Here is a 13,602-nt window from a genome sequence, read left to right as displayed (position 1 = left end):
AGTTCAGAGGAAAGAGCTCCAGCTGCAAAGCAAGAGAAATGGGCTGGAATTCTAGCTTCACCCCTTAATGAATGCTTCTGAAATTTTTTTTTTTTTTGGGGGGGGATGTAGTCTCACTCTGTCGCCCAGACTGGATTGCAGTGGCCACGATCTCAGCTCACTGCAACCTCCGCCTCCCAGACTCAAGCGATTCTCGTGCCTGAGCCTCCTGAGTAGCTGGGATTACAGGCGTGCGCTACCACGCCCGGCTAATTTTTGTATTTTTAGTAGAGACAGTGTTTGGCCATGTTGGTCAGGCTGGTCTTGAACTCATGACCTCAAGTGAACCGCCCTCCTCGGCCTCCGAAAGTGCTGGGATTACAGGCCCGAGCCACCGCGCCCAGCCGCTTCTGATCATTAAAAAAAAATTTTTTTTGGCGGTGGGGGGAACGAAGTGTCCCTCTGTTGCTCAGGCTGGAGTGCAGTGCAGCGATCTCGGCTCACTGCAATCTCTGCCTCCCAGGTTCAAGCGATTTTCCTGCCTCAGCCTCCTGAGTAGCTGGGAATACAGGTGCCCCCCACGACACCCAGCTAATTTTTGCATTTTTAGTAGAGATGGGGTTTCGCCATGTTGGCCAAGGCTGGTCTTGAACTTCTGGCCTCAGGTGATCCGCCTTCCTTGGCCTCCCAAAGTGCTGGGATTACAGGCGTGAGCCACCGTGCCTGGCCAAAAAATTTTATGTTTTAAAAAGACTAGTCAAGTGCAGTAGTGAGAAGGGGGGAAAGAGTAGAGCAAGGAGTTATATCTGTTGCTTCTGACCATTTTGAACAAGTTACCTAATTCTCTGAGGACAAGCTCGGAGAAGGGGAGAGACAATATCTATTTGCAGGGTTGTTGGGAGGAATAAGTGACATCATGAGTGTGTGCCAGGTGTCTGATTACAGAAGGTGTTCAATTAATCTGCAATCATTAATTAACCCATCAGTCTCTGGTATTATTTGCCATCCATCCTCCGAGTGTTGCCAAGTTATGGGTGCGTTTTGCCAGCGTCCTACCAGTGGTAAGGCTTCTGGCTGCCAGCGGCGAACCTCTTCCTTCGAGTATTTCTCCTCTTGCTGAGAAGATGAAATGCGACCGGGTCTCTTTAAGGGCCAGGCGCCGGGATCCAGGCGGCGCGCAAGGGCTGGACGAGCAGTCGGCCGCGCCGGCTCGCACAGGAAGGAAGCCCAGGCCTCTGGATCCGCTCGCCCAGCTATGCTGCTGCGGCCGCTGCGGGGCTGGGCCGCCCGGGCGCTGCGTTGCTTTGGGCCGGGAAGCCGGGGGAGCCCGGCCTCAGGCCCCGGGCCGCGGAGGGTGCAGCGCGGGGCCTGGTCTCCCGGTAACGCGCGTCTTGGTCCCGCCTCCCAGGAGCCCCTATGCGCCCACCTACTCCCGGCCCCCTCGGCTCCCGGAACCCGCCCGAGCCCGAAGCGCCTCCTCCGAGGCGCGGGATTTCCTCCCCGGCTGCGGCTGGGGCAGGGGCGGCCATCGGCCGTTACCCGGGCGCGAGACCGCAGCGAGCGCGGGGGGCGATGGGGTTCTGCGCCCGGCTTTTGTTCTGGGATGGAGAGGGGATTTAAAGAGCAGGATGGACACGCTCTGAACATTGCGGCCCAAACTCGGTCCCTCGACCCGTTTCCTGTCCCGATTCTTTCGACCTTGGGGGCCATGGGGACTGGGAGCTGCCTTAAGCCGATTCTCCTCACATTCTGGTGCCAGCGTGGGGGAGGGGGGTTACGCCCCCGGCGCTTTCCTGCCCTCCCTGGGAGTGGGGACCCACACAGAAACGGGTCACTGTTATACCCGAGTTCTGGTGTCCGCCATATGGCTGTTGAGAGACGCCTCAGAACCACCTGTGAGGCAGGTGGGCAGCGATGCCCTCCCTGGGCCTAGAGGAACACCTGGGTCCCAGGCCCAAACCCACGCCCGCCGCCCACTCTTCCCCGTGCACGGCGAGTGGAGGCTGTTCTGCCTTTCCACTTGCTTAACATCCGGTCTGTGAAGATCTAAGTAAATAACGTGGAAAATGCAAAGTATAATGTACTAAGTGAAAGAACTCGAGCACACTGGGGGCCCACGCAGCTGCAGCTGCAGCCCAGGGTGGCACATCGGCGAGACGGTGGTGTGCGCCTCCAACCTCGGAGGGCACCCAAAATGGAAAATATTTTTAGGCCACGGAGTGAGCATAAACATTAGTGTTTTTGTGGTCATGTAGCAAATTAGGGCAGAGGAGAGTTATTTAAAAGTGAGTTTAAAAACTGATTTCCTTTCTTTGTAGATAAAGAACAGGAAAAAGAGAAAAAATCAGTGGTAAGTCCCTCTTTTATGTGTACTCTCTAGGATAATTTTTATTTATTTTTTTGAAGAGGAGAGAGAAAAAAGCAGAGTAAAAAGCAAAAATACATTCCAGAGTAAAAAGCAAAAATACAAGAGGATCTCCAGGGAGAAGGAAGTCTGTCACCCTCCCAGAAGGCCACCTCTGTTACCAATTTCTTGTATCTTTCCCCAGAGTCTGCACAGGTAGGAGCACACAAGTATTTGTATCCTTCAGGTAGATTTGGGCTGTTAAAGCTTAAGGGATGATTGTGAAAGGATTTGAAAAACGCTCATTGTGTTGTGGGGAAGGTCAGTTTCATCTTGGGTTGGGCAGCTCAGATGTGAGGGAAGCTCTGTCGACCACCACCCTCTCCCCCCAGTGCTGAGACTGGTGAGTGGGCAGGGGATCAGAGAGAAACAATGAGGATCCACAGATGTGGGTTCAGTCATCAGGGTGGCTTTGAGATGCTGGCTCTGGGCTGGGGCTGTGACTAGTGTGAGGTCGAAGGTCAAAGAAGGGTCAGATTGGTGTCCATGGGGATGTTGGGTGCTTTAGCTGGCTGGGGTAGGGAGTGATATTTTGGTCACCAACCAAGGCTCAATTCCTTAAAAGAACTGAAAGTCCCTAGCTCCTGTGGCTGGGAAGGGGGTGGCTTGGCAAGTGGTGGCAGGAGTACCATGGCTGGGATCTGCAGAGGGTAGACAAGTGTGGGCAGGCCCCCAGGGTACTCAGGGTGGTGGAGAGCTCTTGGGAAGTAGTGAAATCACATAGGATTGAAATGCTTGAGATTTGTGGAAGTTTGTTGAAATTAGGAGAAGGATATGCCAGCAAGTGCCATAGAAGGGGAGGGAAATGCAAAGTTGAGCTGGATGGTAATTAATGTATTATTGTTTGTTTATATAGTTAAGAGACAGGGTCTTGCTGTGTTGCTCAGGCTGGCCTCCAACTCCTGGGCTCAAGTGATCCTCTGGCATCAGCCTCCTGAGTAGCTGTGATGACAAGTGTGAGCCACTGTGCCTGGCTATTTATTAATTATTGAGCTAGCATTGATGTGAGCTGGGCCTGTTCTTTGTGCTTTTTGTGTGTGGTTTGATGTGCCCCCAGACACACAGTACTTAGTTCATAGAAAGTAGTATGGAGCCTGCATTCAGGCTCAGGACTGTTTGTAACCATTCAAGTCCTGTGAGCTCCTGCATGGGACGCACTGGGCTAGGATGTGGGCACCTGGCAATCAAACAGCCCTGACATTTGGGAGTCTGAGGTCTGTCTGATGGGGGAGGTTTGTCTGATGGGGGAGGTCTGTCTGATGGGGGAGGTCTGTCTGATGGGGGAGGTCTGTCTGATGAGGGAGACAGCAGTAACTAGGAGAATGGTGAAACTAGAACAGCAGTGAATGTGGGGGCTGTGAGTAGGGGGGCTGATGACTGAGAGGAGCTTTGGGAAGCCTTATTGCCTGCTGGGAGATGGAGCAGAGTTTGAGGCAGGAGTGTTGGAACAGGTACAAATCACAGAAGAATGAGAACCTGCAGGCCTGGGCTTGTGGCCAGTCCCTAGAGAGGTGGCTGGGGAGGGCTGGGGGATAGGTGCAGAGGGACTGCAAATAGGTCCTAAAACCCAGAGTCACTGAAGGGCTTCACCCCCACCCAGCACGATCCAGGTTGCCTCTCAGGGAGCGATGTGGGCGACCACGAGTGGAGGGCCTAGCTGGGCCAGACTGGAAGGGGAGAGACCTTAACTAAACTAGAGATGGCACAGAGCCCGCAGCTGAGTGGGAAGGCAGGGCCCAGGGGCGTTGCTGGTTGGTTGACTGGTGTTGGTGGGTGAGGAGAGATGTCCGGAGCGTTAAAGGTGTCTGGGTGGATGTGCAGCCATCACATGACACAGTTTACAATATGAAATAATTGAGTATCACAACAAAATTTTTTAATAAAGTAACTGGACAGAACTTAACATCCAACAGGGCCATGCCTAATGGCTCATGCCTATAATCCCAGCACTTCGGGAGGCCAAGGTGGGAGGATTGCTTGAGCTCAGGAGTCTGAGACCAGCCTGGGCAACATGGCAAAATGCTGTTTCTACAAAAAATACAAAAAATTAACTGGGCATGGTGACATGCACCAGTAGTCCTAGCTACTCGGGAGGCTGAGGTGGGAGGGTTGCTTGAGCCTGGGAGGTCAAGGCTGCAGTGAGCTGTTATTGCATTGCTGCACTCCATCCTGGGCAACAGAACGAGACCCTGTCTCAAAAAAAAAAAAAAAAAAAAATCAAATGGTAGGGAGTTCAATAAATTGTGACAGGTCTTATATAATGGAATATGTAAAGCCATTAAAAACCGTGTTTTTGAAAAACATTTAGTGACCTGGGAAGGCACTCACTATGTAAAAGATGTAAAAAAAATAACAAAACCAACAAAAGTATATGAAGTATGATCCCAAATGAAAAAAAAAACAAGTGTCCTTAGGAAACAAACAGGAAAGAAATATTATAAACATTAATGCCGAAATTCTCAGTCTAGTTAAGGGATAGATGTGGGGTTAACAAGGAGCATGTAAGAGAGTTTGTGGTGTGATGGGGTAAAAGTGTCTTCCCTTAGTTATTTGAATGTTAAATGAAATTCAGCTGGGTTCCTTTTTAAAACAGCTTTATTATAATTTGCATACCACAGAATTCATCCATTTTAAATGTGCAATTCAATGATTTTTAGTAAATTTACAGAGTAAACAGCACTACAGAGTAAACACCACTACAATCTAATTGTATTTTATTTTTATTTTTTATTTTTTGAGACAAGGTCTGGCTGGAGGGCAGTGGCACAATCACAACTTACTGCAGCCTCGACTTCCTGGGCTCAGGTGATCCTCCCACATCAGCCTCCCAAGTAGCTGGGACTACAGGCACATACCACCATTCCTGGCTAATTTTTGTATTTGTTGTAGAGATGGGGTTTCTACATGTTGCCCAGGCTGTGCAATCTAATTTTATAACATTTCCATTACTCCAAAAAGAAACCTCGTGCCCATTTGCAATCTCTTCTGGCCCCAGGTGACCACTAATCTACTTCCTGTCTCTCTAGGGATTTGCGTTTTCTGGACGTTTCATATAAAACGGAACATATAGCATGGGATCTTTTGTATCTGGCTTCTTTCGCTTAGCACATTTTTTTTTCTTTTTTGAGATGGAGTCTCGCTCTGTTGCCCAGGCTGGAGTGCAATGGCATGATCTTGGCTCACTGCAACCTCCGCCACAAGGGTTCAAGCCATTTTCCTGCCTCAGCCTCCCAAGTGGCTGGGATTATAGTCATGTGCCACCACGTGCAGCTAATTTTTGTATTTTTAATAGAGATGGGGTTTTACCACATTGGGCAGGCTGGTCTCGAACTCCTAACCTCAGGTGATCCGCTTGTCTAGGCTTCCCAAAGTGCTGGGATTACAGGTGAGCAACCGCTCCTGGTTGCTTAGCATAATATTTTGATGTGCATCTGCCTTGTAGCACGTATTAGTATGTCATTTTTTCCTATAGCTGAATAGTATTCATGGCGTGGCTGTAGTGCACTTTGTTTATCCACTTGCCAGTTGTTAGACGTTTGGGCAAGTTTCTTTTGACTGCAGATTTCTCAGGGTCTTTGATAAGACAAGATATTTGAATTCTCCCTGTGGAGGCTTTGGCACCCAAGCCAGTTTGCCTCTGGAACCCTGGGTTCTAATTAAACATCCAAATGACAATGATTGCTGGGATTTACGAGTGATTTTGATTTTCTTCTTTTAGAGATTGTGTAATAATGAAGGTTTGATCAGAGAAATCCAACTGATAAATACATATATGCATATTCATAAACATATGCATATATTCGTGCATACATACATTCTTGTGTGTGAGAATGTATTTCTTTTTTTTTTTGGAGACAGGGTCTCACTCTGTCACCCAGACTGGAGTGCAGTGGTGTGATCTCGGCTCACCACAACCTCCGCCTCCCAGCTCCCAGGCTCAAGCGATTCTTCTGCCTCAGCCTCCCCGGTAGCTGGGATTACAGGCATCTGCCACCACGCCTGGCTAATTTTTGTATTTTTAGTAGAGATGGGGTTTCACCATGTTGGCCAGGCTGGTCTTGATCTCCTGACCTCAAATGATCCCCTGCCTCGGCCTCCTAAAGTGCTGGGATTACAGGCGTGAGCCACTGCGCCTGGCCACTGAGAATGTATTTCTTAGCACAAGAATGCTTAATTTCCATTTTTAGGAAAGATTAAATATTGTTACTTATAATAGGGATAGATGGCTCGTCACAGTTTCAGTTATAATGATGGAAAATTGGACTCAAGGGCTCATAGCAGAGGAAAATGGAGATAAATTGTAGCGGAGTCACAGAGCCTTGGGCCAGGCCGGCCATGTGCTCCCACAGCATGGGGACCATCTCCTTTTCACAGTTTGCTGTTGCTTTCCTCCACACACCCATGAGCTCTTTGGCCGTTGCAACGAGGCCCTGAGTACACAGTGCCTGGCACAGCATAGGCCTTCAATAAGCAGTTGAAACATGCTCAAAGATGAGGACTGTATAGAAAATAATGTTTGGCATGAAATATGCTCACATGTCATGGGGTTTATCTCTTAGTATTGGGATTATGGGTGATAGTTTCTCCTTTTTGATTTTCTGTATTTTCTTCAATGGGCATGCACTTCTCTTATAATATTTTTAGACATCACTTTAAAAAGAAATGTAAAGACTCCCTTTGCTTGCTTCCTGTTCTCCCTTCCATTTCAGGGGAACTTTGTGAGATTCTTCCTGCGTTGCCTGCTCTAAACCGGAGGGCAGATTGGCTGAGCTCATTCAGGGCCTGACATTCACCAACTCTTCAGGATTTCATGCTGGGAATAGGAACAAGTTTCTAGGAGAAGGACTTATCTGTTAAAATGCTTGCAATGAACAGGAAAGAAAAAAGGCTCTGTAGAGTGATGTCTAGGTTGAGCTCTTTTTATATATCTAGGAAGAGGAAAAGTTTTCTTTAAAGAACAATAAAAAAATTAAATCCATTAGTGCCCTAATGGGGTCTTTTCATGCCCTTTTGTTCATTCCCTTGGTTTCATTTTGTAGTTTGGGGCTCTAAAGGAGTGGGCTGGGAGGGACCCAGGATGGGAGAGTGGCCTTGTGTCTCCTGGATACCCGTTAGGATCAAGGCAGGAGGAGCCTTTTCCGCCCGCTGACAGAGTTCTAGTTGCTGGGGAGACTTTAGTGGGGGGTGAGACGGCCCACTGTGACCTGGTGTTTATGTGAGGTGTGACTGAGGCTCCATCAGGAGTCGTGAGAAGGGGCCTGGATGTGAATTCTAATTCTGATTCTTCCCTAGCCAGGTCTGGCGCTTGGGTAAGTTATCTGTGTTGCCCAGGTTTCTCTGGGTGCTTCCAGCCTAAGTGCAAAGGAACAGGCCTCTGTGCAGCAGGTTGGGCCCCTCGTGCCCCTGGAGGATGTCTAACGTGTTCTCAGGGAACGGTTTGTCTTCTATGTATTGGAGCTGCCCGTTCCCTGTGGCCATCTGCTGGAGCCAGAGCCACTGGGCCAGTCTATGTCATCAGCAGTGCCTGGCTGAGCAGAGCTTGGTCAGAATCACTGGGCCACAGGTTCAAGGGCTCCAGCCTAGAGTCTGATTTAGGGTCTGGATGCTACCTGGTGCCGCCTCATGTTTAACCAGCTCCTCTGGTGCATCTGAAGCAGGTATCTGTGGACTAGACATGGAGAAGCTCTGCTCCAGCCTCATGGTGCCCAATCTTGCCTGCACATTGAAATCGCCTGGAGAGCTTTAAAAGTTACTGAGGCTTGGCCGGGTGCAGTGGCTCACGCCTGTAATCCCAGCATTTTGGGAGGCTGAGGCGGGTGGATCACCTGAGGTCGGGAGTTTGAGACCAGCCTGGCCAACATGGTGAAACCATGTCTCTACTAAAAATACAAAAAATTAGCCAGGTGTGGTGGTGGGCACCTGTAATCCCAGCTACTCAGGAGGCTGAGGCAGGAGAATGGCTTGAACCCAGGAGGCGGAGGTTACAGTGAGCTGAGATCACGCCACTGTGCTCCAGCCTGGGCAACAAGAGTGAAACTCTGTCTCAAAGAAAAAAAAGTTACTGAGGCTTGAGTCTCACTCTCAGAGATTGTGGTGTAATTGGTCTGGGCTGTGGCATCCCTGTAGAGATTTTTAAAAGGTCCCAGGTGGTCCTAGCATATAGCCAGAGCTGAGAACTGCTGCCTGGAATACCTTCTCTCCCTAAGATGAGTTACTTCTAGGATGCTGTTTGGTCTTTGGTATAGGTAGACCCCAGAAGGCTGTTTCTGGCCCCTCCCACTAGTGCCATGACCCCCTTTCCCTCCCAGGTGCAGTCAGTGTGAGCAGAGTCTAGGTTCAAGCTGTCCTTGCTTTATTGTCTTCTACAAGCCTCATTTTTCTTTTCTGTGAAAAATTTTAGGACTTAACCCTTCTCAGGTTTCAGTGAGGTTACATGTGATAATGGTGTGTTACCTGTCTCAGGGCTTGGCCTGTGACAAGGTGCTTAACAAAGTCCTTGCTCATTTTTTCTTCTCCCCTTTCTTAATGGTTTCCAGTCAGTGACCAAGTGCTTTTTTTTTTCTGTAAAGCAGTGAATTCTGTTCTAGATAACATATATGTGTTTCCTAGCCTCAAAGCCATTGATTAAGCTCTCGTTAAGGAGGCAGGACACTTAGGCCTAAAATCCAATAGTCTCTGGGGTTGAACTAAGGAAGGGCAGAGCTGGGCTGGGCAGACAAGCTGTGTATGGTTTAGGAGTTGATGTAAAGGAGGGTCTGGTCTTGGGGGACCACGTGAGCCTGCCACTCGGGGAGGATCGACTTATCTGTTATTATTAACCATGAGACCTTGCCAGTTTCCTGAGGAGGGATTTTGGTTTACATGTGAAAGTCTTGGACTGAACCAATTATGCTGCTCACGTGAGCCCTTTCCCTAGCCATCATTCCCTGATGTTCCCCTGGGTGCTTGAGTTCTGGCTCTAATGTGCATTCGTCTTTTGCCAGATCTGTGTCGAGGGCAATATTGCAAGTGGGAAGACGACATGCCTGGAATTCTTCTCCAATGCAACAGATGTTGAGGTACGACCTCCATGCTAGTTTTGAAGGAAGCCGAGAAAGCTTGATGGGATAATTTATAGAGGGTGTGGACTAACCTTGTCCAATAGGACTATAATTTGAGTCACAAGTGCAAGCCACAGGTGTAATTTAGCATTTCTAATATCCTCATTAAAAAAACAAAAGAGGCTGGTGCAGTGGCTCAAGCCAGTAATCCTAGCACTTTGGGAGGCAGAAGCAGGTGGATTGCTTGAGCCCGGGAGTTCCAGACCAGCCTGGGCCACATGGCGAGACCCCATCTCTACAAAAATATGCCAGGCATGGTGGTACGTGCCTGTAGCCCCAGCTACTTGGGAGGCTGAGGTGGGAGGATTGCTTAAGCCCAGGAGGCGGAGGTTGCAGTGAGCTGAGATCACGCCATTGCACTGCATCCTGAGCAGCAGGAGTGAAACCCTGTCTCAAAAAAAGAAAAAACCCACAAAAAATACAAAGGACATTTTATTTCACATAACATATGCCAAATGTGATCATGTCAACATTTAATCAATACAAAAATCATCAATGAGCTATTTTGCATTCTATCTTGTTATACTAAGTCTTTGGAATATGATACTGGTTGAGCATCCCTTATCTGAAATGCTTGAGACCAGAAGTGTTTTAGATTTCAGAATTTTTCAGATTTTGGAATATTTGCATAAACGTAATGAGATATCTTGAGGATGGGACCCAAGCCAAAACACGAAATTCATTTATGTTTCATATATACATAGCCTGAAGGTAATTTTATACAATATTTTAAATAATTTTGTGAATGAAACAAGTTTGTGTTAAGTATTGATGTGTGCAATTTTTCATTTGAAGTGTCATCGGTTTTCAGAAAGTTTTGGAGTTTGGAGCATTTAGGATTTTGGATTTTTCAATTAGGGATGCTCAAACTATTTGTATTTGTAAAATAAGTGTAACTTATAGCATATCTTAATTTGGACTAGTCATATTTCAAGGTCTTAATAAATAGTTGCCTGTGGCTTATGGCCACTCTATTGGACAGTGCAAGTGTTGACTGCCCCAAAGTCTGGTTAGGAAAAGAGTCTACGTGGGTAAGAAGAAAGGACAGGCTATTGAGCAGGGCTAGAAGTGTGACATCTGAGATAGCAATGTCTGAGCAGTGGGTATTACTATGCATAGGCAATTAATTTAATGTCTAGTTCATTTAAAGCCTAGTGACTAAAACTAACCTCAGAGATGTTTAAGAATCATCTCTACACTAAGACATTGACCTGTCTTCCTTGTTCTAGATTTTAGCGGTATAATCTTCTGTATTGATGGCTCTCTTTTGTTACTGCAGAAGCTACAATTTCTATACTTTTATAGTCATTTTCTTTCCTTCTTCCCTTCCTTTCCTGTTTTTACTTCTGCTAGAAATATATGTATGGCCAGGTGTGGTGGCTCATGCCTGTAATCCCAGCACTTTAGGAGGCTGAAGGGAGAGGATCACCTGAGCCCAGTAGTTTGAGAAGTAGCCTGGCCAACATGACGAAACCACATGTCTACAAAAAATACAAAACTTAGCTGGATGTGGTGGCACATGCCTGTAGTCCCAGTTGCTCAGGAGGCTGAGGTGGGAGGATTATTTAAGCCCAGGAGGTTGAGGCTGTGGTGAGCCAGGACTCCAACCTGGGTGACAGAGTGAGGCCCTGTCTCAAAAAAAAAAAAAAAAAAGAAAAGAAATATATATAGTTGGATAAAAATAATAATAAACATTATATAGCCCTTGTCCTGCTGCGTTCATGTGCTGCTGTGCAGGAGTTAACATAGCAGACCTAAGACTGCTGCCCTTTAGAAATGCCTGCTTGCAAGGGTGGTCTTTGGCTGGTATCTGGAAACTTAGATCTTGGGAGGGCCCTCACCATTCCTAACTGATAACAGTGGCTCCCTGCCTAAATTGTTTCTGCAAACAATATGGTTTATGCTGACACCTGCTTTCTTCCTGGGAGTCCGGAATTTTGGTACATGTCAGGAAGTGGTTGCCTGCATGGCTGAGCGCTGATGAAAACCCTGAACTCCCAGGTTCAGGCCAGCTTGCCTGCTAGACAACATTTCACACGTATTGTCACATCTTGTTGCCTGGGGAATTCCGTGTGTACTGTGCAGCTCCTCTATGAGAGGACCTTGGAAACTTGTGCCTGGTTTCCTCCAGACTTTGTGCCTGCCCTTTTTCCCTTTGCTGATCCTTTTTTCTTTTTCTTTCTTTCTTTTTTTTTTTTCTGAGATGGAGTCTCGCGCTGTCACCCAGGCTGGAGTGCAGTGGCATGATCTCGGCTCACCGCAACTTCCGCCTCCCGGGTTCAAGCAATTCTCCTGCCTCAGCCTCCCAAGTAGCTGGGATTACAGGCGCCCACCACCATGCCTGGCTAATTTTTTTGTATTTTTAGTAGAGATGGGGTTTCACCATGTTGGCCAGGCTGGTTTCGAACTCCTGACCTCAAGTGATCCACCCGCCTCAGCCTCCCAAAGTGCTGGGATTACAGGCGTGAGCCACCGTGCCCATTCCCCTTTGCTGATCTTGTTTTGTGTCCTTTCGGTGTAATCCATCTTAGCTGTGAGTATGACTGCGTGCTGTGTCCTGTGAGTTCTCATGAATCATCAAACCTGGGGAGGAGGGGGGTCTTGGGGACTCTTGACCCCTGTCCTGAGTGATATGACTCTTAATGGCACTTTAGAAGTGCTTATAGTCTCACTGAAGACCTTGGAGCCGATTAACAACAATGATAGTTAACATCCAATGAGTATACTGCTATTTGCCCAACACTGTGTTGAGGGTTCATCGTAAATACTAAATGATCTCATCCTCACAAGAGTAGTCCCTCTGAAGTAGGTACCAGTTTTACCACAGTTTTAGATGAGGAAACCATGGCCCAGTAAGGTTAAGTGGCTTGTCCAGGGTCCCTAGGCCAGTGTGTGATACAGCCAGATCCCAGCCTGGATACAGCCAGATCCCAGCCCAGGCTGTCTGGTTCCAGGGGCCACACCCTTGTTTGGTTCTGTGGTACGAAGAGCTTTGTTGGCTTTAGGAAGACCACTCTCCCTTCAGATCTGAGCTCTGTGTCTCCTGACCTTCCCAGCGAGTTTATGCTTCCTGATGGAGGATCCCCTGGCCTCTCTGTACCTCTCTTTTATACCACTTCTTTGGATTTGAAAACGTGTTGGCTTCTGTGATTACCTGAGTAATGTCTGCTTCCCCTGGTAGGCTTAAGGTTCTGTGAAGGCAGAGGCTGGGCTGGTTTTGCTACTGTTGTATCCTCAGTGCCTAGCATGGATATCTGGCACACAGTGGGCACTCAATAAATGTTTGTTGGGTGACAGTGCTATGGATGGAGCACCCCTGAGCTGGGTCGGGGAGCAAGGCTGCCTGTGACCCAGACTCTGGTGGGCCTGTGTGGTGCTGTGTATGCTACTTAGGGGCTAGGAAGAAGACCTAGAAGAAGGAGAGGGGGTTTGAGAGGGGCAGGGGAAGGGCATATTTGAACTGGATTTTGAAGGGTGTATAGGAGTTTTCCATGTGATGAAAGTTGATGTGAAGTGGAATGGGGTGGGAATGCTGGTCAGAAGAAACAATGTAAGCAAAGACACAGTGTCTTGCTTGAGGGTGGATCACTTGAGGTCAGGAGTGAAGGGTGGGGGGTGATTACTTTTCTTTTTAGAGACGGAGTCTTGCTCTGTCACCCAGGCTGGAGTGCAGTAGTGTGATCTTGGCTCACTGCAACCTTTGCCTCCTGGGTTCAAGTGATTCTCCTGCCTCAGCCTCCCGAGTATCTGGGATTACAGGCATGTGCCACTACATCCGGCTAATTTTTGTATTTTTAGTAGAGATGGGGTTTCACCATGTTGGCCAGGCTGGACTTGAACTCCTGACCTCAAGTGATCTGCCTGCCTCGGCCTCCCAAAGTGCTGGGATTAACAGGTGTGAGCCACTGCGCCCAGCCAGGGTGGCTACTTTTCAAGAGTTCCATGCATTGCCTGCCATTGGTCTTTTGTCACTTATGGCCCCTTCTCACATGTACTCTGAAAGTTCCCAGATGGATCCTGGCACTCTGAAGATCTTGGCCCCAAGAACACCATTTAAATCTTTTCTAGCACACACCTGCATACCCAAAAAGGCTCTAGCAGAGTCTGGGGTTGTCCCAG

At 48.1% G+C, this 13,602-nt stretch overlaps 1 protein-coding gene across 4 annotated transcripts in view; it reads left to right on the top strand.

The window, feature by feature from the left end:
* The first annotated feature begins 1,108 nt into the window (after positions 1-1,108).
* TK2 (thymidine kinase 2) overlaps positions 1,109-13,602 on the top strand; it is a 38,835-nt gene continuing 26,341 nt past the window's right edge. For 2 of the 4 annotated variants that reach the window (XR_008494623.2, XM_054453783.2), the window contains exons 1-3: positions 1,109-1,358; positions 2,298-2,329; positions 9,367-9,441. Coding sequence is in view for 3 of the 4 variants with exons in the window: in XM_054453783.2 (XP_054309758.2) it covers positions 1,109-1,358; positions 2,298-2,329; positions 9,367-9,441 (357 nt within the window). In the remaining variant the exon portion in view is untranslated. Of the gene's footprint in view, positions 2,199-2,297; positions 2,330-9,366; positions 9,442-13,602 lie in introns of all 4 variants that reach the window. The other 2 variants (XM_054453784.2, XM_063655247.1) reach the window with 2 other exon arrangements.

Source organism: Pongo pygmaeus, chromosome 18, assembly GCF_028885625.2.
Source record: "Pongo pygmaeus isolate AG05252 chromosome 18, NHGRI_mPonPyg2-v2.0_pri, whole genome shotgun sequence".
NCBI classification, from domain to species: Eukaryota; Metazoa; Chordata; class Mammalia; order Primates; family Hominidae; genus Pongo; species Pongo pygmaeus.
This window is presented reverse-complemented; position numbering and strand designations above follow the sequence as displayed.